At 45.5% G+C, this 24,661-nt stretch overlaps 2 protein-coding genes across 3 annotated transcripts in view; one reads left to right on the top strand and one right to left on the bottom strand.

Annotated features, from left to right (window-relative positions):
* Positions 1–1,426: 1,426 nt before the first annotated feature.
* Positions 1,427–15,165, top strand: C14H1orf56 (chromosome 14 C1orf56 homolog). Its single transcript, XM_030186878.1, has 4 exons — positions 1,427–1,618; positions 5,209–6,408; positions 14,670–14,779; positions 14,926–15,165. The coding sequence occupies exons 1-4, from the start codon at positions 1,427–1,429 to the stop codon at positions 15,035–15,037; spliced, it is 1,614 nt and encodes a 537-aa protein (XP_030042738.1). The 3' UTR covers positions 15,038–15,165.
* A 7,195-nt stretch (positions 15,166–22,360) lies between these two features.
* Positions 22,361–24,661, bottom strand: part of CDC42SE1 (CDC42 small effector 1) — a 63,543-nt gene continuing 61,242 nt past the window's right edge. For both annotated transcript variants that reach the window (XM_030188339.1, XM_030188340.1), the window contains exon 5: positions 22,361–23,258. The gene's annotated coding sequence lies outside the window, so the exon portion shown is untranslated. The remainder of the gene's footprint in view (positions 23,259–24,661) is intronic.

Here is a 24,661-nt window from a genome sequence, read left to right as displayed (position 1 = left end):
AACGACAGAAAGGCGGTATATCAAATCCCATTTCCCTTTCCCCTTAATGGAAAGGGTTGTAAATTAATATGTTGAACGACCTCACAGTGGAGGTGGCAGAGTCTAAGAATGTATCTGAATTCAAGAAAGCATTAGACAAGCATACAGGATCTCTAAATGAGAGGAAGGAATAGTAGATGGTACGCATGGGCAAAATGGATAGGCCATATTGTTTTTATGTGGCGTCATTTTCTCTGTTTCTGTGTCTAGGAAAGTCTAAACCCCTGTTAAACCCAGTTACAGATGCGGTAGGCAAACAGAATTGCAAACAATACTCAAGGTGTGGTCATACTACGGTGCTATCCAGAGGCACTATGATACTGTATTCTCTACTCCTTTCTTATCAATTCTGCTTACTTTGTATAAGAAATCCTTTTTTTTGGGGTGGGGGTGGGGGGGTTGACAGCTGCAGCATCTCAAAAAAGATATAGTGGAATTAAAAAAGGTACAGAGAAGGGCGACAAAAATGATAAAGGGGGTGGGACGACTTCCCTATGAGGAAAGGCTAAATCGGCTAGGGCTCTTCAGCTTGGAGAAAAGGCGGCTGAGGGGAGATATGATAGAGGTCTATAAAATAATGAGTGGATGTGAATTGCTTGTTTCAAAAAATACTAGGACTAGGGGGCACGAAATGAAGCTACAAAGTAGTAAATTTAATAAGAATCAGAGAAAATGTTTCTTCACTCAACGTGTAATTAAACTCAGGAATTTGCTGCCAGAGAATGTGGTAAAGGCGGTTAGCTTAGTGGGGTTTAAAAAAAGGTTTGGCCGGCTTCCTAAAGGTAAAGTCCATAGACATAGGCGCCCAGTATAAGAGGCTTGGGGAGGCTAAGCCTCCCCAGCCAAGCTGTGACCTTTCCTCGCCTTTTCTGCCGCCGCCCCCCCCCCAATGAGCCCGCCCTCATCTCCCTGACTTTTCCATACCTGCCGTGGCCATCCGGCGTTTAAACCTTTTTAAATTGCAGCGACGGGCCGGCTCATCTCCGCTCCAGCCTTTCCCTTCTCGCTCAGTGTCCCGCCTTCCTCTGAGCGAGAAGGCAGGGAAAGGCTGGAGCGGAGGTGAACCGTCGCTGCAACTTAAAAAGGTTTAAACACCGTAGTTCCAGACCAATTAACTTGTCTTTACTTTATTTCCATATTATGTGCGACGTGCAAGCCGGGAGAAGTTGGCGTGAGATAGGAAAAAAAAAGTCTTGTTAATTTGCAACTGCGCAAAAGAAAGAGCAGGGGAAGAGGATTTACAAAAATTTACAAAAATCCTGGTGGATTTACAAAAATCCTGGTGTTCCCTCAAATTCGCGCAAGGGCGCTCTGCTTTGTAAGCAGGAAACCTCTTCGTTCGCTCCAGCGCAGCAAGTGCCTTTCTTAGCAGGGAAACAGAGGGAAGATGGCTCGGCGCTCCCGATGTGAAGATCCTGAAGAGCTTCATTACCAGGACACAGACTCGGATGTTACGGATCAGCGAGAAAACAGAGTAAAAGTAAAGTGGCCCCCAGCAGAGGATGAACGGTTGAAAAAACTGGTGAAACAGAGGGTTTTACACCCTGAGGGACCTTGGACCAAAGAGGAAGATCAGAGGGTCATTGATTGGTTAAAAAATATTGCACAAAACACTGGACCCTTATTGCTAAGCAACTGAAAGGGCGGCACTATGACCAGAAAAACAAAGTCACCCGACAACAAAGGTAGAAATGATCATTTTATTTTCATTATAGTGTTTGGAATATGTCCACCTTGAGAATTAGGTGCTCAGCTTTAAAAGTTCATATTTATTTACTTATTTATGGCATTCTATCCCACTTTAAACATGAATTAGGGTGTTTCGTGACTCTACACATATCATGATATTATGATCCCTTGTTTCATATTGTTGACAGTCTGCATTTTCCGTTTAGGTGGTATATTGGTGTATTAGGTTCTGCCCAGTGTAATATTTATGGTACAGTAAGGTTCTGAGTGTGTTTTTGGACAAAGTTGTGCATAGTGTTTTGCAGTTGAGCAATTGTGGTTAGTATATGCTTTGAGCAACCACTTTATTCTTTGACATATGATACATAGCTAATATCTAAATTTAATAAAAGGTATTAATTGTGACTTTTTATTTTTTTTTCTGTTATCAGACAATTATGGATTTAAGCTCCACCCCTGGCCCTGCCCCTTTAGCCTCCCCAAACAGTTGGGCCAGACAGCCTATGGACCATTATTAAACTGACTTGGGGAAAATCCAGTGCTTATTTCTGGGATAAGCAGCATAAAATATATTGAACTTTTTTGGGATCTTGCCAGTCTGATGTGGTAAAGGTGGTTAGCTTAGCAGAGTTTAAAAAGGAACAGTCCATAGACTATTATTAAATTGAATTGGGGAAAATCCACTTCTTATTTTTGGGATAAGCAGCATAAAAATGTATTGAACCTTTTTGGGATCTTGCCAGGTATTTGTGACCTGGATTGGCCACTGTTGGTAACAGGACACTGGGCTTGATGGAGCACTGGTCTGTGCCATTGTGGCAACACTTATGTACTGAACAGAACGTTTCCATTTATAGTCCAGTGATTTTAGAGAGAATTCCTGTTAATAAAATAACGTCTTGTTGTAATGTGTGTGTACTGCGATTTTATAATGTGGTTTAACCCTCTCAGTATTTTTACACAAAATAACATGTACAGCTCGACCGTGTGTGAACTGGAACTGTATAATAAGTATTAATCCGCAAACAAACCTTTTCCGGAGATGGGAAGATGGTAGAACGAGAGGACATGAAATAAGATTGAAGGGGGGCAGACTCAAGAAAAATGTCAGGAAGTATTTTTTCACGGAGAGAGTAGTGGATGCTTGGAATGCCCTCCCGTGGGAGGTGGTGGAAATGAAAACGGTAACAGAATTCAAACATGCGTGGGATAAACACAAAGGAATCCTCTGCAGAAGGAATGGATCCTCAGGAGCTTAGTTGAGATCCGGTGGCGGGAGGCGGGGCGGGGGGTTGGGAGGCGGGGATAATGCTGGGCAGACTTATACGGTCTGTGCCAGAACCAGAGGTGGGCGGGATGAGTGGTTGAGAGGCGGGGAGAGTGCTGGGCAGACTTATTTGGTCTGTGCCAGAGCTGGTGGTGGGAGGCAGGACTGGTGGTTGGGAGGCGGGGATAGTGCTGGGCAGACTTATTTGGTCTGTGCCAGAGCAGGTGGTGGGAGGCGGGGCTGGTGGTTGGGAGGCGAGGATAGTGCTGGGCAGACTTATGGTATGTGCCCTGAAGAAGACAGGTACAAATCAAAGTAGGGTATACACAAAAAGTAGCACATGTGAGTTTACCTTATAGAGCAGACTGCATGGACCGTGCAGGTCTTTTTCTTCCGTCATTTACTATGTTATGTTAATGCGCGCAGACAGGGCTTTGCAGGAACCCTGCGCCCTGTTCTATCCTTATAGACAGATTAAGTGAAAACAGAGCGCGGGCGAAGGCGACGAGAATCGGGCGGGAAAGAAGAACATGCTTGCTGCGCCACACACGCGCTGCTGGGGCTCGAGAGGGCGCGGTGACGCGGCCGGGTGGGAGGAGCCGAGGAGGGAATATATAAGCCGCAAGCGTCACAGGCGCGCGGGTGGGAAAAAGAAGCGCTTTATGTGATGCGCGCGCTAACGTTCGGCAAGTGGGAGCTGGCGGGAAAAGGGCAGCTGGCTGCGTCACGCGCCGCGTTTGGAAGGCGGTAGAGTGTGTAAAGCGTTGCACGCGCGCCGTGGCGCATCAGGAGCAACAGAAGCAGCGTCGCGCGCCGCCTTTGAACCGGAGACCCCGTGAAACGTTGAGAGCCCCGCGGGGGCAGGAAACCGTCGACGCTGTTCCTCCCTCCCTCCCCCTCCCTCCCCGCCCGCGGTGCGGGCCTTGGCTTCCCGGGGGCGGGGGAGGCCATAAGATGAGAGCAGCAGTGGCCCACAGGCTTGGCCGCGTCATGCTACGTCTCCTGGCTGCCGCCTTCTTCCTAGCGCAGGGCTGCGTCATGGCGGTGCCGTCCTACCCGCTGACCAATCCCTACCCTTTGCCGACTGCCTTTCTCTACCCAGTAATGGCAGCACAGCAGCCAGGGAACCGCCCTCCTATGCAAGTCGTCCCGCCCCCAGAGCCTTCTCCATCCAATGTCTCTTCCATGGAGCCCTTTCCTGCACAAGACCAGCCCTCTATGGAACCCTCCCCCCCACCAGAAGCTCCTCCTTCCCTCCAGGCTTCTCCCTCTGCACAAGCCCCACCCTCCATGGAGTCCCCTTCCTCTCCACAGGCTCCTCCCTCTCCACAAGCCCCACCCTCTATGGAGTCCCCTTCCTCACCACAGGCTCCTCCTCCCTCTCCACAAGCCCCACCCTCCATGGAGCCCCCTTCCTCTCCACAGGCTCCTCCTTCCTCTCCACAAGCCCCACCCTCTATGGAGCCCCCTTCCTCTCCACAGGCTCCTCCCTCTCCACAAGCCCCACCCTCCATGGAGCCCCTTCCTCTCCACAGGCGCCTTCTCCCTCCATGGGGGCCTCTCCACAAGCCCCACCCTCCATGGAGTCCGCTTCCTCTCCACAGGCTCCTCCTCCCTCTCCACAAGCCCCACCCTCCATGGAGTCCGCTTCCTCTCCACAGGCTCCTCCTCCCTCCATGGAGTCCCCTTCCTCTCCACAGGCTCCTCCCTCCATGGGGGCCTCTTTCTCTCCACAAGCCCCACCCGCCATGGAGTCCCCTTCCTCTCCACAGGCTCCTCCCTCCATGGGGGCCTCTCCCTCTCCACAAGCCCCACCCTCCATGGAGTCCCCTTCCTCTCCACAAGCTCCTCCCTCCATGGGGGCTTCTCCCTCTCCACAAGCCCCACCCTCCATGGAGTCCCCTTCCTCTCCACAGGCTCCTTCTCCCTCTCCACAAGCCCCACCCTCCATGGAGTCTCCTTCCTCTCCACAGGCTCCTCCTCCCTCCATGGGGGCCTCTTCCTCTCCACAAGCCCCACCCTCCATGGAGTCCCCTTCCTCTCCACAGGCTCCTCCCTCCATGGGGGCCTCTCCCTCTCCACAAGCCCCACCCTCCATGGAGTCCCCTTCCTCTCCACAGGCTCCTTCTCCCTCTCCACAAGCCCCACCCTCCATGGAGTCCCCTTCCTCTCCACAGGCTCCTCCTGCCCTGGGGGCCTCTCCCTCTCCACAGGCTCCTCCCTCCCTGGGGGCCTCTCCTCCACAAGCCCCACCCTCCATGGAGTCCTCTTCCTCTCCACAGGCCCCACCCTCGGGTACGTCTCCCTCTCCACAAGCCCTACCCTCCCTGGGGGCCTCTGTCTTGCCACAGGCTCCGTCCTCTATGGGGGCCTCTCAAGCCACATCCTCTATGGAGGCCTCTCCTTCTCTACAAACTCTGCCATCCCTAGAGGTTCCTTCCTCTCCACAAGCTCCACCCTCCCTAGAGGCTTCTTCCTCTCCACAAGCTCCACCCTCCCTGGAGGCTTCTTCCTCTCCACAAGGTCCACCCTCCTTGGAGTTATCTTCCTTTCCACAAGGTCCACCCTCCATGGAGGCCTTTCCCTCTCCACAAGCTCAGCCCTCCATGGCTTCTCCACAAGCTCCACCTTCCATGGAGGCCTCTCCCTCTCCACAATCCCCACTTTCCATGGAGGGTTCTCAGTCCTCATCATTAGTTGCTTCAGCAGAGGTGCCTCCTTCCTTTCCTTCTAACGATACTTCTCTGGCCTCACAAGCTCCGTTCTCCATGCTTGTTTCTCCTTCTTCACAAGCCCTGCCCTCCATGGTGTTTGCCCTGTCTTCAGCAGTGCCTGCAATATTGCCCTCACCTTTGCCACCAGTTATGGCTCCTGTGGTGTCCTTCCCTTCATCCCCAGTAATGTCCTATTCTGGGCCAACCTCTACTGTTACATCACTGCCATTCTCCTCTCTGGGTATCCATCCAGTGACTGTGATCACCACTTCTAGCATCACTAGCAACAACCCAATTAGTGAGTCGGAAGAGGACAAACTCAGTGGAGGCATCTCTCTGGAAGACAGAGCGTATATCTGGCAGGCGTGGAGCAAATGGTACTGTAATTGCCCAGCTGGCAGCATGTCCCGGGTACGGGACATCGCCTACAGAGTTCCTGGCATCCGGCTGACCAGGACAGACTTCACCCGCAGGCATTTCCAGAGGGTGCCATGTAACTACAAGGAGTGCCATTGCAACCACCAAAAGAAGGAGTGTGAGAAGGCCATGATGCCTTGCCAGGACCTGGAGCAGTACAAGTGTGCTATGAAAGATGTGGGTTATGACCAGCAGGTGCAATCCCATGCCTTCTGGTCCCAGATAGAAGGTGGCATGCGCAGTGTGTGGCAGAACCTTGGTGGCGCCTTCCCGAAGGATGTGGTGAGGAACAGTTCCTTGATGTCTGCAAGGTCATTCCATACTGCATAGTGCACTCTCCCCCTCCCCCAAATAGTTATTTTGCTTAGAGTTTTCTGTTGATGGTTGTTGAATAGAGATTGGTATTGGGGGGGCCCTTTTACTAAGCCGCGTAAGTGTCTACGCGCGCCCAACATGCGCCAAAATGCAGTTACCGCCTAGCTACCGCGTGGCTCTTGCGGTAATTTCATTTTTGGCACGCGTCCAAAAAACACGCGTATTGGACGCGCGCAGGTGATTACCGCCCTGTTACTGCGTGAGCCTTTACCGCTAGGTCAATGGCTGGCGGTAAGGTCTCGGACCCAAAACAGACGCGTAGCAATTTTCATTTTGCCGCACGTCCTTTTTCGGCAAGAATTTTTAAAAAAGGACATTTTTTTATAGGCGCGCTGAAAAATGTTTCTGCACGCGCCCAAAACACGCATCTACACTACCGCAGGCCATTTTTCAGCGCGCCTTTGTAAAAGGGTCCCTTAGTGAGCTGAGATGTTCCTCCGTGGAAAAAATGCACCTATCGTGTCGTCATGAATCTCGGGGGGCAATGTCTCCAAATGGGTTAGTTTTGTGCATACCTTTAACAGTAATGAACTTCCTAAGCTTGGGGGGTGGGGTGGGTGTGTGGAGTGGGCTATCAAGTCTCTTGATTTTACTGCAGCGCTTGCATCTTGCTAAAAAGAGCTTCAATTCAGGAGTTCATAGGATGTAATATTTATTTACTAGCCTTTGAGCCCGTAAAAATGGGCTATTATAGGAAGGGGGGGTTGAAAGGCCCCCCCCCCCCCGTGCCGCCGAGTTCGCCGCTGCCCCTCCCCCTCTGAATTTGCCCCCCCCCCCCCCGGAGCCGTGCCCCCCCCCTCCACCCGGTCGGGTCCTCTCTCCGCTACTGAAACAGCGAGGGTCTGGTAACGCAGCACTGAGCTCTGCTGAGCAGCCGACGTCGGCCTTCCAAGTTCCTTCTTCGTCTCTGCCTGTCCCGCCCTCGTGTGACGTAACGTCGTCGAGGGCAGGACACAGGCAGAGAAGAAGAAGGAAGGCCGACGGCAGTGCTGCATTCCCAGACCCTTGCTGTTTCAGTAGCGGAGCGAGGGCCCGACTGGGTGGAGGGTGGGTGGCGGCGGCGACTCCGGGTGGGGGGAGCGTTAGCGACGGCGGTGTCCCTCCCTCGCAAATGCGCAGTATAGACCCTCTCTGTTCCGCCCCCGTCATCACGTATTGACGCGGGGGCGGAGCAGAGAAGGTCTCTACTGCGCATTTGCGAGTGAGTACGACACTCGCCTTTTATATATATTGATTAGGTTTTACTACCTATCTTTATGAAGAGATTCAGCGAAGTCAGTTTACACCAGGTACAGCTTGACATAAAACTTAACCGTTTTGTTAACAGCATAACAGTGGTAAAATGGCCAAATATAAACATAAATACAATCAATACAGTTAAGCTTGCAAATGGAAAATTGAAATAGTAATAGGACTAACGTGATACTCCAATCCTAAACCCCGATCCTAATTCCACACCATTAGCATTACCCATACTCCAGTTCTTTCCCCACATCTATCACTATTGTCCTACTCTATGTAACTTTGTCATCTATGTGATACTTTGTAAGCCACACTGAACCTGCTATCGAGCGGGAAAGAGCGGGGTATAAATGCCACAAATAAATAAATACAGTGTCAGAAATATAAACATTTAACAATCGGGTAACAGAAATATGATAAATGACTACGCAATACAAATCATACCAAATACTCAATACTTACCCGCCTAATCACTTCCTTCTTTCCTCCCTTACTCAGTCTCTGCACATTACTAATTTTGTCTGATATTCTAGAATGATATTGTCATAACAAAACTATGTAAGCCACATTGAGCCTGCAAATAGGTGGGAAAATGTGGGATACAAATGCAATAAATAATAATAAAACAGGCAGCATGGAAGATTTCAAATAACACTCACATGTCAGCACAATACACATCAAACATTTTAATAGACACACATTAGAACGTTCAACTAACGTAGATATGATACTTGCAGTGTCAACAAGCTCCATCCAACAAATGAAATACCTTAATATGCAATCTGTCCAGATGTGCTTGAAGATTGAGAAATATTTCTGCCACATTTTCTTTGTCTCTGCATTTGTGGTACTTGAGAAAGGGGTCGCTGCTGTGGCAGTTGCCATTGGGATCATGGGCATCTCTAATATGACAAAATAACATGCACAGCCAAGCAAAATGTTAGCTCGGAAAAAGGATGTTATAAAAATGGGCCTGTGCCCGTAAGAAAATTTAGCCTTCGAATTCAGAAAATGCAGACATAAGAATTAGACGTAATAGAAAAACAGGTCATTTAATTCAGCAATTTGCCTGAAGATTTTTTTTTAAAGGGAAGATACAGGGTAGATGTTGGCTGAAGTAGTGCCCAGGTCAAGAGTTGCTTTCGGAGCCCCTCCCACCTCACCCCCCACCTTTTTCAGGCTTACGTGCTCCCACCTTGCAATGGTCCTAGGGCAAAGCTTCGCAAACTGGGGGTTGGGACCCCAAATGGAGTCACAAAATCCACCTTTGGAGTCACGACCTGGGTGGGCTTTCTATAGGTGCATTATTATTCTGCATATAGCAGGTGGCAAGGGGTCCACCTAGTTTTATTTAGCTACAATCATGGGGGCATGGCCACAAGAACATTGCTAAGCACCGCCCTAGGGAAAAGGACAGTGATACTAAATTATAAGAAACCTTGAATCGGAGAGGAGAGTGCCCACATTTTTACTGTATTCTGGAGCACAGTTCAAATCATTTTCCATATGAGAAGCATACTTTACATGCAGAAATAGCTATTATAAGTTTGTGCAGATGAATATATATGTACACGTATGCTTTTATACTGTCTACATGTGTTTCTGGGTACCACATTTGGGTGCAGTTGTCCTGAAAAATCCTGATTTTGTTTATACATAGATGTAGTGAGGATTTTTCAGTCTGGGTTTTGCAGAACCCGAGTTTCCCAAGCTTACCCCAAGGACTCATTGGCACTTCCAGCCCCTGACCCTGTAGCAGTTAGTCCCTTCTGTCACTCTATCGTTCTCTCTGAGTTTCACAGTACCCAAACTTGCACTGTTTTTGTAAGACCATGAGCAATTAAGGCTGGGGAGATTTTTTTAGGGCTTTTTTTTCTGAGGGGACTCTTCTAGATCTTTCCTGGGGAAGGGGAGGTCATATGGCTGCTTTTGAGATGAAATGAAATTGTGGTTCTTTTGGGTATTTACTTAATCCAAAAATTGGGCAGAAAAAATCCACTTAAAAACCTAAGGGGGTCTTTTACTAAGCGGCGGTAAGCCCAACACAGGCTTACCGCTCGCTAAACATAACTTTGCATTCGGCGATGATACTGGAGCCCTTTCCATCGTGGACATAAAGAACCCAAAGGCCTTCGCGACCTTGCACACACACTCCAGAAGTGTCACAGGCCTGGCCTTTTCCAAGCACAGGTACGTGGTGTGCAGTTTGCCAGATTTGGGAATGGAGTTTGGGGGAGAGAAGTTTGCTATTCCGCGTCTCTTGCATGCAAAATGAAACGGTTTTACGAAATAGAACTGGGACGGTGATTATTACTTCATCCTTTTAATCTATAGTCACTTTATTTCTGAGCCACTTTTTTCTTCTTTTGATTATTGAATTGATAATACAATTCACAATAGAGGAAAAAGGCATAATACTAAAAAGGAAACAAAAGAAAAACAAAAATGGAGCTGACAATACAGAGAGAAGAGAAAACTATCAAACCCTTAAAGAAACAGAGGGTAAAACCCTGCGAAACTATGGTGCGATAAATCCTCATTTTAAACCCTTAGTTACCCATTAATCCACCCCCACCCATAACAAAATAGAAAAGCAAAGTCATGATGTCTTATCCTGCAGAAACTTCTCAAGCTGCGTTGGGTCTAAAAACCAAATTGTAATTCATAGTACATTTGCAGGGCCAGCGTAAGTAAAACAACATCCCTGCCAATACATCGGAGATTTATTTATTTATTTTAGCACATTTGATATACCGCTGTTGCCCACACACGGGTATGAAGCAGTTAACAATGAATAAAAACAATAACTCAAAAGGAAGGAGAACCAGAAAAGCCCTTCTCCACTGCTCGAGAAGCAGCCAGAAAAATCTTCAATTTTAAAGAAAGTTTTAAGACTCGTAAGCATATCCTGTGCCTTAAATGTAAGTAGTAGGGTCAGCAACGACATCTGAGAAGTCTCCCAAAATGCAGTCAAATCAACCCCCCCCCCCCCCCCCCCCCCCCCCACACACACACACACAGAAGTGACACCAGAGCTGCTACTCTAGAATATAACAAAATTCAAAAATCATAAATTTTTACATGGGTAACTTTCTCCAGCATTTCACACTTTTGTACAAGAGTAAATGTGTCCTTGACCCCGGAAACCCCTGTATCTTCAGGGGTTTGTACCCAGGTTTCCAAGGCTGGAGCAGTCCTTTCCGACTGAGCAACCCCGTTATTTAATTCTGCAATTTTAGAAGTGGAATCCTCAAGAAAATTCTTGACTGTCGAATGATTCCCTTCCCGTGGGACTTTGTCGCCGTCATCTTCCATATGTCAGTTAAAGAAACTGTATTAGAATCTTCAGAGGTAGGGAATGAAACAGCTTGAGCACAATACTTGAGAAAGGCAGGGACAAATCAAACGGGGTATACATATAAAGTACTACATAAAATGAGTTTATTTTGTTGGGTAGACTGGATGGGCTGTTCAGGTCTTTATCTGCCATCATTTACTATGTTATAGTAAGTACCGCTAGGCTACCGTAGCAGCCCAGCAGTAGTTCCCACCCCCAGCATGTGCCATTTCCTGCACTACATAAATATTTTTATTTTTGTAGTGCAGGTGTTTACCCAGTGGTAACTGGGCAGTGCCATGCACTTCTCGGTTACCCTTTTGCTGCAGCTTAGTAAAAGGATCCCTAAGTGTCAAACAAACCAACAGCAGACTTACAGATTCTTCTGGGTATTTACTACAGAATAAGGGCTGGCCCTTTTACAACACTGTAGTAAAGCTACCTTTGTCGTGTGCCAAATCGGGACTACTGCCTGGCAGTAGTTCCTACCTCCAGCATGTGCCATTTCTGTCGGGACAAAATAAAAAAAAACCTTTTTCTAGCGGCAATGCCACCGCAGGCCCCCTTTTACCGCAGCTTGTTAAAAGGGGCCCTTAGTTCCAGATCCAAGTTGCAGAGTCTCTATGAAAAATCTGTTTTGGATTCTTTGATGGGAAGATGGGGGGGATTCACAACTTCAGGGCCCAAGGGCTATATAATGGTATCCAAAAAGTTTTCTAATCAAACTGCTCAGTTATTTGTACACATCCATCAGAATATATCCCAAAATATCTTTTGACACAAAACAATAGAGGTAGTTTTATAAAGCATTTCCACATGTAAACCATGTTTTACACCAGGGGCGTAGCCAGACCTCAACGGGAGGGGGGGGTCCAGAGCCCATGGTGGGGGGGGGGCACATTTTAGCCCGCCTCCCCCAGCCACCGACCCAACCCTGCCACTTTTGGACTCCCCCCCCCCCCCCCCCCCCCCCCCCGCCACTGACCCTCCCCCACCACTTTTGACCCCCGCCGCCACCAGTTACCTTTGCTGGCGGGGATCCCCAACCCCTGCCAGCCTTAGTCTTCTTCAGCGCCGGTCTCTGGTGCGTTTGCTGATCTGTGCTGCGAGTCCTGACTGATGTCTTGCATGCAGTTCAACGGTCAGGACGTCAGTCAGAACTCACAGCACAGATCAGCGAACATGCCGGAGACCGGCGCTGAAGCTGACTAAGGCAACCCCTGCCAGCAAAGGTACCTGGTGGCGGCGGAAGGGAGGTTGAAAGTAGAGGGGGCCAGAGCTAAATCTGTGGGGGCCCGTGGCCCCACCTAGCTATGCCCCTGTTTTACACAAAGAGTGCCTATAAAAAATTTGCACAAAAAAGGCATACCACAATGCCAGGGGGTGTAGTTTGGGCAGAGTCACAATGTACACACATAGGGGCCCTTTTACTAAGCCGCGTAAGCATCTCTGCGTGCCTAACGCGCACCAAAATGGAGTTACCCCCTGGCTACCATGTGGCTACCATGTGGCTCTTGCAGTAATTTCATCTTTGGTGTGCGTATCGGACGCATGCCAAGTGGTGTTTGATGTGCGTAGGTCATTACTGCAAAGTTACCGCGTGAGACTTTACCATTAGGTCAGTGGCTGGCGGTAAGGTCGCAGAGCCAAAATGGACGCACGGCCACTTTCGGCAAAAATTTTTAAAAGGCCTTTTTTACAGGCATGCCAAAAAATAGATCGGCGTGCACCTAAAACCCACGCCTACGCTACTGCAAGCCATTTTTCAGCGCACCTTAGTAAAAGGACCCCCTAGACTGCATGCACAACGTTACACTTTGGAGCAAGGATACATTTGTACACTAATGGGGCTGTCATCCTATATAATAAAGCTCACCTCCAACGTTCTGAGGCTGCCTGGTGGCTTCCGGTGGTGGTGTCCTTCATGGAGTAGATCGTGACATCAGGGAGAGGGGAGGAGCCACGAATGTCCAATGTGGAGGTGGAGTAGGGAAACGTCAAGGAGAGGGGAGGAGCTGCATTGACCCTCCGGCGCACACTAAACGCCCTCTAGACTGCCACCCTTACGGTGCGGACCTGGAGACTCGCATGCTGCTTGACATTTGGGGGGAAGCGGACGTGCAGTCGGCGCTAGACGGCATCTTCTGCAACAGCCATGTGTACCGCGATGTGGCCTGTCGTCTGGCCGACCTGGGCTTCGATCACACGCCACAGCAGTGCCGTATCCGCATCAAGAGCCTGAAGCGCCAGTATTTCCAGGCACACGATGGCCTGAAGAACAATGGCCACTTGCGCAAGATCTGTAACTACTACGACGAGATGGACTGTATCCTAAGCTGCCGCCCGGTTCCGGCTGCTGCTGAGCAGCCTGATGAGAGCCTGCTGGAGGATGACGACGAGGAAGGGAACGGTAGTGGAGGAGTTGCTGCAGGCGGTGTGGAATCTTCCCAGGAAAACTTCACTGACGATTCGGGCGACTGCTCTTCTTACGCCGAGCATGCCATTAAAGTGGAATGCCCACCCTTCGCAATCACGGTGCCACCAGGTTTTAAACAGCTTGCTGCTCCAACCACTGTATCTTCACCCTTACAACGTAAACGGGGGGAGGGAGGGGGGGACGGGACCCTGGAACTGGGAGGCGAGGGGAGGCCCTGGCACACACTCCCATTCTCACACACACACTCTCGCACCCAGTCTCACTCTCTCTGTCACACACACACATTCACTCTCTCTCTATCACACACTCACTCTCACACACACTCTGTAAAACACACACACTCCAAGGAAAACCTTGCTAGCGCCCGTTTCCTTTAAAACAGAAACGGGCCTTTTTCACTAGTGATATTATAAAATTAGCCACCGCATGTGTAAGTATTCATAATTCATGCATATATTTTATGTCAAAAGACATTTGGGATATTATCCGATGGATAGACCAATAACACAGCATTTTCGGGACATTGATAGCAAACCATTTCGACTTATATTTCACAGACCCCGTTTATGGCTTGACACAGTTATAGTTGTTGGCCTAGCATCATGTAGGATTGATAGTAAGCTGTAGTATAAGGTTGGAATTATTTTATGACTTTTGGATGTTGCTTTATATTTTTGATTTCAAGGTAGTGCAATATTGTGTTGAATTTTCTGGTCTTGCTTTGAGATGTGTAGCCGTGCTCAGGCTCAATGCATACAATACTTTCAGGCATTTTTATTTACTTTATAAATTGTCTAGTAATTTCTATTCACTGCATTGAGGGTTTACAGGGTTTTGTGGTTTATAAAGCTAATATATCTGTATGTAAAGAGACATATGTAAGCTACCTTTAATTTGACAACCATTGCTTAATTAGCAAATGGAAGTGATCTTCCAGTCACTCAGGGGCCCTTTTTCAAAGCGCTGGTAGAGCTACCACTGTCGTATCGCACGCCAATCCAGCACTACTGACGGTAGTGCTGCCCCCACTGTGTGCCAGAAACTCTTTTTTGATGTTTTTCTGCCGGGGGGGCTTAGCCGGTAAGGGCTCCCCCCAGCAAATGGCTACATGGCAAGTATATATTTATCGCATAGCCATTTCCTTTTTTCCAGAAAACTCCTGCTGCAGTAAAAGGGGGCCTCAGCACACTTCGAATCTACACACCGAGGACACTTCAGGGCCCCTTTTACCACAACGTAGTAACTGGTCTTCTCAGATTTAGGTGAGGGTACTTGGCAGGCTACGACATTATCAGCTAAACAGATAATCCATATTTGCTGTGAGATTTTTTTTAATGAATTTCTTATTTAAATGTGATTGTAAATGATATTTTAGTGAACTCAAGTTGTTTTTTAATTTTCTCACAAGGCACATAAAAAGAGGAAAACAGAACACAGAAAAAGTGGCAGAAGATAAAACTAGATTGAACTGTTGGCGTGCTATGAGTAAACTCTGGGCATCTGTATTCAACATCCATTAACCTGTCATTTCAGTACCGTGCACCAGTCTTCGTGTATACACACAGTAGTTTTTGTATGCTGTCGTTGGAATCTGTTCAAACTACGTTATTGAATCTACACCATATTATACTGCTTGATCAGTTTTTACAAAAATGTGTAGTAAAATCTATAAATTAAAATAAGTATTTTGTCTAGTACTATATTGGAAATTGTCTTTTGTATTAAAAAAAAATGCATCGAGTAGAAAATAATAAACTGTGAACTTGAATATAGTGCTAGGTTATAAATTACTTTCCAAGAATTACTTCACACCAAAATCATCTAGAGAAATCAAATAATTCTAAAACACTAAAACAGCAGCACTTTTTAAAAATAATATTTATTGAAAAATATGCTTACAGAATTTGAATGCACGACTTCCAAATCCAACTTGAGAAATGTTTGCAAGTAACAAATGTGACACATGATTTTTACTAAGGAAACAGATACTTGTGTTTTGATAGCTCATTATAGATTCAAAACCAGGTTCATCACCGTTCAGGTTTGATGCAACTGTTCGTTAAATTATGACCTTGCTATGAATCACTAATACATTGGCCTGTACACCAAACACACCATAGTGTTTGAAATGTATGGGTTAATTTACAGCTCAAAAGCAGAGAATGTAGATGGAAGGGGTCTCGGACCTAACAGTTTATGAACCTTGGTTAAGACAAATGTAGCTTATTCACCACTGTCTTTGAAGTTACGTTGCACAATGTTTAAATCCCATTGCAGATCAATAAATGTGTTGGAAAGAAAAAGCAAAGGAAAAGCAGGGATTTGAGAACAACGAAAAAAAAAAGGAGTAAGCAGATTTTCTAAACTAAATTCACACATACGTACTCACATTGCTTATAAAAGAGTTTCAACAGAATTTTGCACCATTTCTTCAGTGTGAAAGTAATAATCCTTACAACCATGCGAAAAGACACTAAGGAACCCTCTTGCACGTTGCCATCTAGGTAGGTGTTTCAATACAGCAGATGTAGCTGCTCGTTTTCAAAGCACATAGACTTAAACAGTTGCACAGTAACATATGTAACTTTGTAAGTCGATGTGCTTTGAAAAAGAGTCTCCTAATGTGATAAATAGAATGGGAGTCATTATAAGAGGGATCCCCTGTTTAGTCTATTCTAGATCGGTATAACAGAGTGAGCAGCTTCTACCCAGGAAGTTTGCTGCATCCTAACACAGATATTTCAATGAAATAGTCCAGCTACTCCATTACAGTGATAGTTCAACAGACCAGCTGTGAAATCAAGACTATAATTCAAATTGTATAATAGCTAGAAATTTATATTTAAAATTACTAATTAAAAATGATTAGATTTCTACTAAAATGTATGCAGAAAGATATTTTGACTGTGGATGATTTATTAAGAGAGCTCAGCACCCAAGAAAATAGCATTCATTGTTACTGTAGACAGGCCCTTCTTCCGCACAGAGTAAAATTGTGGCAGATTGGATTCATGACAGCAGATGTGACTTGAAAAATATTTTGCAGGAAGAAAACCCCATCTCAGAGCAGTAGCCTCACTCCCCTATGGTGGTAGGGAGATGTGATAGGACCTGGCACTCGGGGAAGAATTTATTCACCTGCAGGTCTGCATGTTATCTGGTAGAGCATGCTAAGAAATAACTTTACAAAGATAATTTTGTGCAAAAATAAAATCACTTGTCTTCCAGTATTGTTGAAGAGTAGGATTTGACTTGAAATGAACTTACAATCTGTTCATTATTTTCTGCAGTGTAACAAATTCTTATTAGTACTGCTGAAAATGCTGCATGCATCATTAGGAAATATTAAGGAAGAAAGATATCCAATTTGTTGACAAACCATTCGTGTCTTCACGAAAGCCAGTAGTTAACTAGTAATTTAAAGTGTATTTCTAGCCTTGACATATACAGATAATGAAATAGAAGAAAATGGCAGGATCTTAATACAAAATATAACACAGATGTCCATATGAGAGGCAATCCTCCCCCCTAAATTATTTAATTCTATCTAGCAGATATATCTCTACCTGTGTTCAAAGCAACAAGTTTAAAAAAAAAAAAAAAGAGGCAAGGATACAACATAAGAAATCATTCAATGCTAAAAAAAAAGTGTGTGGAAATTCTGACTAGCATTCCTTCAGGCCAGCCTCAGTCTTCAGACTTTGGAAATACTGGATCCATTATTCTATTCTACAGGAGTCACTGACGCCAAGGTAGATTTTGCTATGAAAATATGTATCAAAATTGAGATGTGGAAGAACTGAATTTTGCCTATGCATTTTGATCTTAACCTAGGCCAGTGTTTCCCAAGTCCAGTCCTGGAGTATAATGAATATGCATGAAAGAGATTTGCATATAATGGAGGAAAGTCTATGCATATTGATTGTGGATATCCTAAAAACCTGACTGGCAAGGGTTACTCCAGGGCTGGACTTGGGAAACACCTGGCCTAGGCCACAGGGTACTGTGGTTTTCTGTTACGGCTGTGACTTTTGAACCTTGGTGGCTTATGAACAGAATTTCTAATTGAAACAAAACAGATTTACACAAGATAGTCTTAACAGTAATGTAATCTTGATGTTTAACCCACTTTGGCAGCAAGCCTTTAGCCATAAACCCCAGCAGGAGCACGTCAGAAAGACTACCAAGGGAGTACCAGGTTTTTTTGGAAGGAATAGGTACTTTAAAAAACTGCCAGAGGGTATGCATGGATACATGGCATGCACATTTACAAAGTACATGAATAGGTGTTCCCAGGGGCAAAGGTGCAATTACAATAAACCCGAGGCGCATAGTTATCAACATGGACTACTATTTAAGATGTGTTTAACACAGGTCCCATTTTACGCAGTGAGACTGTGGGGCCCTCTAACTACTGCCAGCCCAACGCAAGTGCCTGTGGTACTCCCACTTCCGGTGCTAGCGGAAATACTGAAAAAACATTTAAGTACATAAGTGTTGAAAAGTGGGAAGTGGGCCAATTGATTCCAGAGACTGGGACAGTTGTGTCAAGTAAAGAAACTTTATTACAGACTCGACACCCCGCTAAGCTAACTGCTTTTATCACATTTTCTGGGTTACCCGGCGCTAATCAGGCAGCATCGTGTGCTACCCAGTTAACGCTGAGTTAGGGCGGGAGCCCTTACCGTCAGCTCAATGATTGGCAGTAAGTGCTCCTCTCCTGAAATGGCCGCACGACAAGTAGCATGGCCATTTCACTTCTGATTATTTTCAGCTGCTGCGGTAAAAGGGGTCCTGGCAGGCAGCAAAATTGACCGCCTTCGCTAGCACAGGGCCTCTTAGACCACAGCTTAGTAAAAAGCGCCCCTAAGTACTTAACATGTGGTAACTGCTAAGGCAGAGCTGCGTTAAGGGGCAGAAAGGGGGTATGGAAGCATTAGCTAGCGCATTCCACTTACCGCGCTCTTAACAGGCTAGCGCATAGTTAATGTGGGAGCACGTACCACCTCCATAGTGCTCCCACGTTAACTGTGGCTAGGTACCATTCACTAATTGGGATTTTAATGCGGGTCCAGAAATCGAAAATGCTGGTTCCACCCCCTACTAGTTGCCTTATAAAATTTGCAGCTACCATTCTATATATATTTGCAGTAACTATTGAATTTACCACAGTTTAGTAAAAGGATCCCCTAGTTAGTATTAACTGGGGTTAACAGTAGAATGGCAAAACAAAGGAGGAGGAAAAGTCCCTCATGCGACGTGAGCACAGGAGAAAAAAGTGAGGAGGAGGAGGATATACCAGGGGCGTAGCCAGACTTTGGCGGGAGGGGGGTCCAGAGCCCGAGGTGAGGGGGCACATTTTAGCCCCCCCCGGCACTGTCGATCCCCCCCCCCCCGCCATTTTGACCCCCCCCCCCCTTCCTGCCGCCACCAACCCTCCCCCGCCGCCGTCGGGTACCTTTGCTGGCAGGGGTGGGTTGGCAGCGGGGGGGGGGGGGGTCGAAGGGGTTGGTGGCAGGGGGGTGAGAGCCCCGTGGCCCCACATAACTACACCCCTGGGATATACAAAAGAATTTGAATTCTGACAATTATAAAAACGACCTGACACGGCTGTATTTCGGCGCTAAGGCCTGCCTCGTGTCAATATCTCTCTTATACTCTTGACGATAGGGTTGTATAAGAGAAGATCACAATGTCCTCTGTAAGAATGTTGTACAGTCTTTAAAAAAAAAGTCCGTGTAGGATCACCGGACCACCGGCAATCGTGAATATCATGCATGTTATAGTGACCCCTGAGGCAGGCCTTAGCGCCGAAACACGGCCGTGTCAGGTCGTTTTTATACTTGTCGGACTTCAGATTCTTTTGTATATCCTCGAGTTCTCCTCACTTTTTTCTCCCGTTAACAGTAGAATAACATATCTGCACTGATCACTCTCCTCCGTATGTGGAAAAGTTACATTGGCCTTTGCGCAGGAGTTTTCAGGGAGGCTATTTTATAAAGGCACAGTGGCAGTCTATCTACCCTTTGATAAAAGTACCTTCCATGTGGTTATTTTACTGTTCTGACAGTACAAGATATTGCTTCGAAGCTACTGTAGCACTCAGTGGCTCACCTGAACTGTTTTATAGAATTAACATGGCACAACTTAACACAGTTTGTAAAAGAATTTGTACTTCCAGAGTCTGTAACTGTCTAAGCTGCCATCATTGGACTGCTCACAGTCAGAAAGCTATGGCCTGCTTGGAATAATATGAGTATTTCCATGGCCGTTTAATACAATTAAACACTTTTCTCCATTTACTAATGCAGTATTGATGACTTGCAGTCTCAAAAGCACATTTACCTGAGAACTGGGTATGGTGAGTAATTGAGGGACTAAGGGGGGGAAGTTATCAATGTTAAGTTGGGTTATTTTAACCACAAGTTGGGTTAGCAGCAGCCCATGTTTATTTACGTCTGCATTCTTGTATCCCATGGTTATCTAAAAGCATGTTTCGGTTCAAAGTGTTGATAACTTTGCCCCTCAATATTGCAAACAGAAGGAAAATACAAGGGATTACGTGGAAAAAAAATGTAGCTCCTTTTTGGATACTTTTCCCTGATTTTTAAACTTTTTTGGTTTGTTTTATACATTCATTTAAAAAAAAGTTTGCATGTTAGGACATTTTAATTAATACGTGTTGATTTAATGTACGCTAACTCAGAAGTTATCATGCACTACATTTTGTCAAGACATAGTAATGATCAAAATGTGCATCCTTAGGAACTACTGTTTTGTTTTTTTTAGATGTGCTATTATCAAATTTGGATTTAAAAAGTGTGGATTTTTTTTTTGTTTCTTTTTGTTCCACTCTAGTATAATTGTGCCAGGATATCTTAACAGCAGGAATTTTTAAACGGAGAACGCCGCGCACAAATTTCTTGAGCTAATCCTTTTCCAGTAGATTGAGTTGACTTAGCTGAAATCTTTCTAGATTTTTATGTGAACAAGTCTCAATTGTGTTTGGAAAGCATTCGAGGGTTAACATTCAGCTGGAGGAAAATTTCACACTTTGGAGGCATTATTCTCAAGAAAAAAGTCCTAATGGCTAGATTTAAACTAGTTTCAAAGTATTTGGAAAGGAAAAATTTGACAGTAGTTCTGACCTGTTTCTTATGGTTTAGGAATCTTTATGTGGAAACTGGGAACAATAGTTTGCTTTATTAATAGTAAGAAAAAATTGTCATGGTGGGCAGCTGCATTATATATATTTTTCATTTTTTTTAATTAAAAAAATACAACATTAAACTGCTTTTTAGAAAACCCAATTTTCCAAAGTGATTAATAGGTCTGAAAGTTTACTTATCAAAGCTTGTAGGGAAACTAAGGATGAATTAGACTCTCTTTTTTAGAGCAATTAGGTAGTTTTATCAAATTTCTTCTGGAAAACAGTAACTGTAGGGTCCAACTTTCACCCTATGAGAGTGTAGTCTTAAGAATGAGCGTTCCACCACTATTAGATCAGAGAGCTTGCATTGGCTTTTGGAGCAGGCTGAATAAGGGGAGGGAGAAGAGGAACCAATTCCAGCTCAGCTAAAGATCTCTTTTTCAGTGTCTGCACCAAGGGCGTAGCTAAGTGGGGCCACGGGGGCATGGGCCCCCACAGATTTAGTCCCGGCCCCTGGTTTTGCTGGTAGTGGACCCCAACCTCTGCCAGCTGAAGTGTTCTTCAGCGCCGGTCTCCGCTGCTGTCTTCTTGAGTTCTGACGTCCTGCACGTTCCTTTAAGTGAAACTGAGCAGTTTCACTTAAAGGAACGTGCAGGACGTCAGGATTCAGGAAGACAGCAGCACAGATCAGCGAACGCGCCGGAGACCGGCACTGAAGACTTCGGCTGGTAGCGGGGTCAGAAGTGGTGGCGGCTGGGGGAGGTGGGCTAAAATGTGCCCCCCCTCCCGCCGAGGTCTGGCTACGCCCCTGGTCTGCACCATGGAGAAATCTTATAACCGGAGCATAGTTTCTGGACGCCCATTATAAACAACATCAAATAGGGAGGTGACTAAAGGACATAGTCTGTCCTGAGAGAAAGATTAGTTGGACTCTGCATGTGAGCTACCTTGACGGCAATCTTTCTAACTTGAAACACAGCATGAGTCATATCCTCCCAACTCCCAGGTTAACACCTTCTTCCTTGGGGACAAAACTGTTCAGTTCTGGCTGCCTACTTAAGGGCCCCTTTTACAAAGTGGCGGTAAGCCCAATGCGGGGTTACTGCCGGGCTACCACAGCAGCCCAGTGCACCATCATATCTGGCACTACAAATATATATTTATTTTTGTAGTGCCGGTGTGTATCCAGCAATAATCAGGCAGTGCTGTGCGCTGCCTGTGGGTTAGCGTGGGAGCCCTCGCTGCCCCCTCTGGTGGGGGTAAGGGCTTCCCCTGAAATGGCTGCACAAGTGGTTCACTTGCCGCGCAGCCATTAAAAAAAAAAAAAAAAAGAAAGACCTCCCTTTTACCCGCTGCAGTAAAAGGGGGCCTCGGCATGCATAAAAGACATGCGCCGATGCCAGCGCAGGCTCCCTGTTGCCGCAGCTTGGTAAAAGGGGTCCTAAATGACCAATCCTCCTCCACTTTGTGGCACATTTTGAAATGCTATCTGCTAAAATCAAGCTCAGTATCCAAAAATCCGTTTTGTGCTCGCAAATAGGGCTGTTGCATCACTTAGGGGTCCTTTTTACTAAGCAGCGGTAAAAAGTGGCCTGCGGTGGTGTAGGCGCGGGTTTTGGGCGCGCACAGAATTATTTTTCAGCGTGCCTGTAAAAAAAGGCCTCTTCCCCCCCCCCCCCCCAAAAAAAAAAAAAATATTGCCGTGCGTCCATTTTGGGTCTCAGACCTTACCGCCAGCCATAGACCTGGCAGTAAGGACCTACGCGTGTCAGGTGCCACTTGACGTGCATCTGCTACGCGGGCCAGAAAATACAAAATATTTTCCAGCCGCGGGCCAAAAATGAAATTACCGCAAGAGCAATGTGGTAGTCGGGCGGTACGTCCATTTTGGCACGCGTAGATTCTTACGTGGCTTACTAAAAGGAGCCCATGTACCGGTGTTCCAACACCAAGATCTTTAGACGTTTTTGTTTTCCATGTAAGAGATATATTAAAAATCACAGGCCATGGTGGGCTGAGTGCATTTCTGTTTCTTTTTTCAGGATGTATACTAAAGGTCTCTTAAACACATTTTTAGAGCGTAGAAGTTCAGTCCCGTTGCTTTTCCCTGAGGAGGATTATTCTGGTACATTTTGTTATATTGTACATTACTGTTTCAGGAAAAGAGGATTGATTATATGACTTTGTGACACAGGGTAGAGTCTCTTATGTTCAAAAGACTTGCGACAATAAATGTTCCATCACTTCACTTTGCTGTTTTCCAGTCTTTAGGTGGCAATTCAGACATAATCGGGGCAATACTACAATATAGATTGTTTAAACATAAATAGAAGTACCCAAAACAATGAAATTATACTGGTGAATGTACTTGGGAAAAGACCATTGCATATATACACATTTATGTAGAGATTTTTTGTCATTATTCAGTATAAAAAAGATTGCACATTCAGTGAATTGATCTTATTAAATGCTGAAGAAAAAACAATTTTGAGAAAATAAATCATGTTTTAGATCAGTATGCCTGACATTGTTTTTCTTCCTGCTTATACACAGTAGTTCAAAGTGAGCTCCTAGGTCAAAGAGCCTTTAACCTGCAAAAAAAACAAATAGAAAGAAGGACTGAAATTAATTTTCCATTTGTTTCAACTCAAAGCTACAGATACATTAACAGAAATTTTAAAGATTCACAAATGCTTTTGCTCAGTGATTTTCCCTAGCAATTAAAAATCATTCTTGAAAAAGTGAGAGTATGAATACCCACTTATTCTAGTAATATTTAGACTCTTATTTACAGATCTGACTAGGACTGTATGGACCAGTCAGTCCAGGACACCTCTCATGGTCTGTAAGCAATTCTATACTTGGCAAAGGTTAAGTGCCCAAGTAAAACCAACTGTTCTCATGTTATAAATTGGAGTTACTTATAACTTTATTAGACTTCTAAAGATAATATTGACCCCTTATATATTATTATTCATGTATTGTCCTGTTCAAAGATTAACTCAGTATATAGTGGCGACTATGATAAAATGAGGAAAATTATTAAAAAGAAGCTAAAAGGAACGGCTGCAAAGGTTAGGACTTTAAATCAGGCATGGATGTTGTTTAAAAATACCATCTTGGAAGCCCAGACTAGATGCTTTCCATGTATTTACAAAGGTGGAAAGAAAGGCAAACAATAGCCAGCTTGGATAAAAGCTGAAGTGAAAGAGGCTATTAGAGCCAAAAGAACATCCTTCAAATAATGGAAAAAGGATCTGAATGAAGAAAATAAGCAACGTAAGCACTGGCAAGTTAGATGCAAAGCGTCGACAAAGAAGGCTAACAGAGAATATGATGAGAAACTTGCTGCAGAGGCAAAAACAACTTTTTCAAGTACATCAGAAGCAGAAAACCTGTGAGGGAATCCATGGGACTGTTAGATCATGAAGGAGCAAAAGGCGCACTCAGGGAGGACAAGGCCATACCAGAGAGATTGAATGAATTCTTTGCTTTCAGTGTTTACAGACCAAGATGTAAGAGATCTACCTGTTGCAGAAATGGTTTTCAAGGGTGATGACGCAGAGGAACTGAAAGAAATCTTGGTGAACCTAGAAGATATACTGAGCCAAATGCAAATTAAAGAGTAGTAAATCACCTGGACCAAATGGCATGCATCCAAGGGTACTTAAAGAACTAAAACATGAAATTGCTGGTCTACTATTAGTGATCTGTAACCTGTTGTTAAAATCTGTAGTACCTGAAGATTAGAGGGTGGCCATGTAACACCAATTTTTAAAAAGGGATCCAGGGGTGATCTGGGAAATTACAGACCGGTAAGCCTGACATCAGTGCCAGATAAAATAGTGGAAACCATTATAAAGAATAAAATTATGGAACACATAGATAAACATGGTTTAATGGGACAGAGTCAGTATGAATTCAGCCAAGGGAAGTCTTCCCTCACCAAGTTGCTTCATTTTTTTGAAGGCGTGAGTAAATGTGGATAAAGGTG

Source organism: Microcaecilia unicolor, chromosome 14, assembly GCF_901765095.1.
Source record: "Microcaecilia unicolor chromosome 14, aMicUni1.1, whole genome shotgun sequence".
NCBI classification, from domain to species: Eukaryota; Metazoa; Chordata; class Amphibia; order Gymnophiona; family Siphonopidae; genus Microcaecilia; species Microcaecilia unicolor.
Note: the sequence above shows the minus strand (reverse complement) of the source record. Positions and strands in the feature narration are given on the sequence as shown.

What these genes read in the sequence shown, in the direction of transcription:
- C14H1orf56 (XM_030186878.1), top strand. Translation starts at nt 1,427, where the DNA reads ATGGCTCGGCGCTCCCGATGTGAAGATCCTGAAGAGCTTCATTACCAG. An exon ending in GCGCCTTCCCGAAGGATGTG is followed by an intron (nt 6,409 to 14,669) that starts GTGAGGAACAGT and finishes CCTTTTTTCCAG; the next exon opens with AAAACTCCTGCTGCAGTAAA. An exon ending in ACTGGTCTTCTCAGATTTAG is followed by an intron (nt 14,780 to 14,925) that starts GTGAGGGTACTT and finishes TTTTCTCACAAG; the next exon opens with GCACATAAAAAGAGGAAAAC.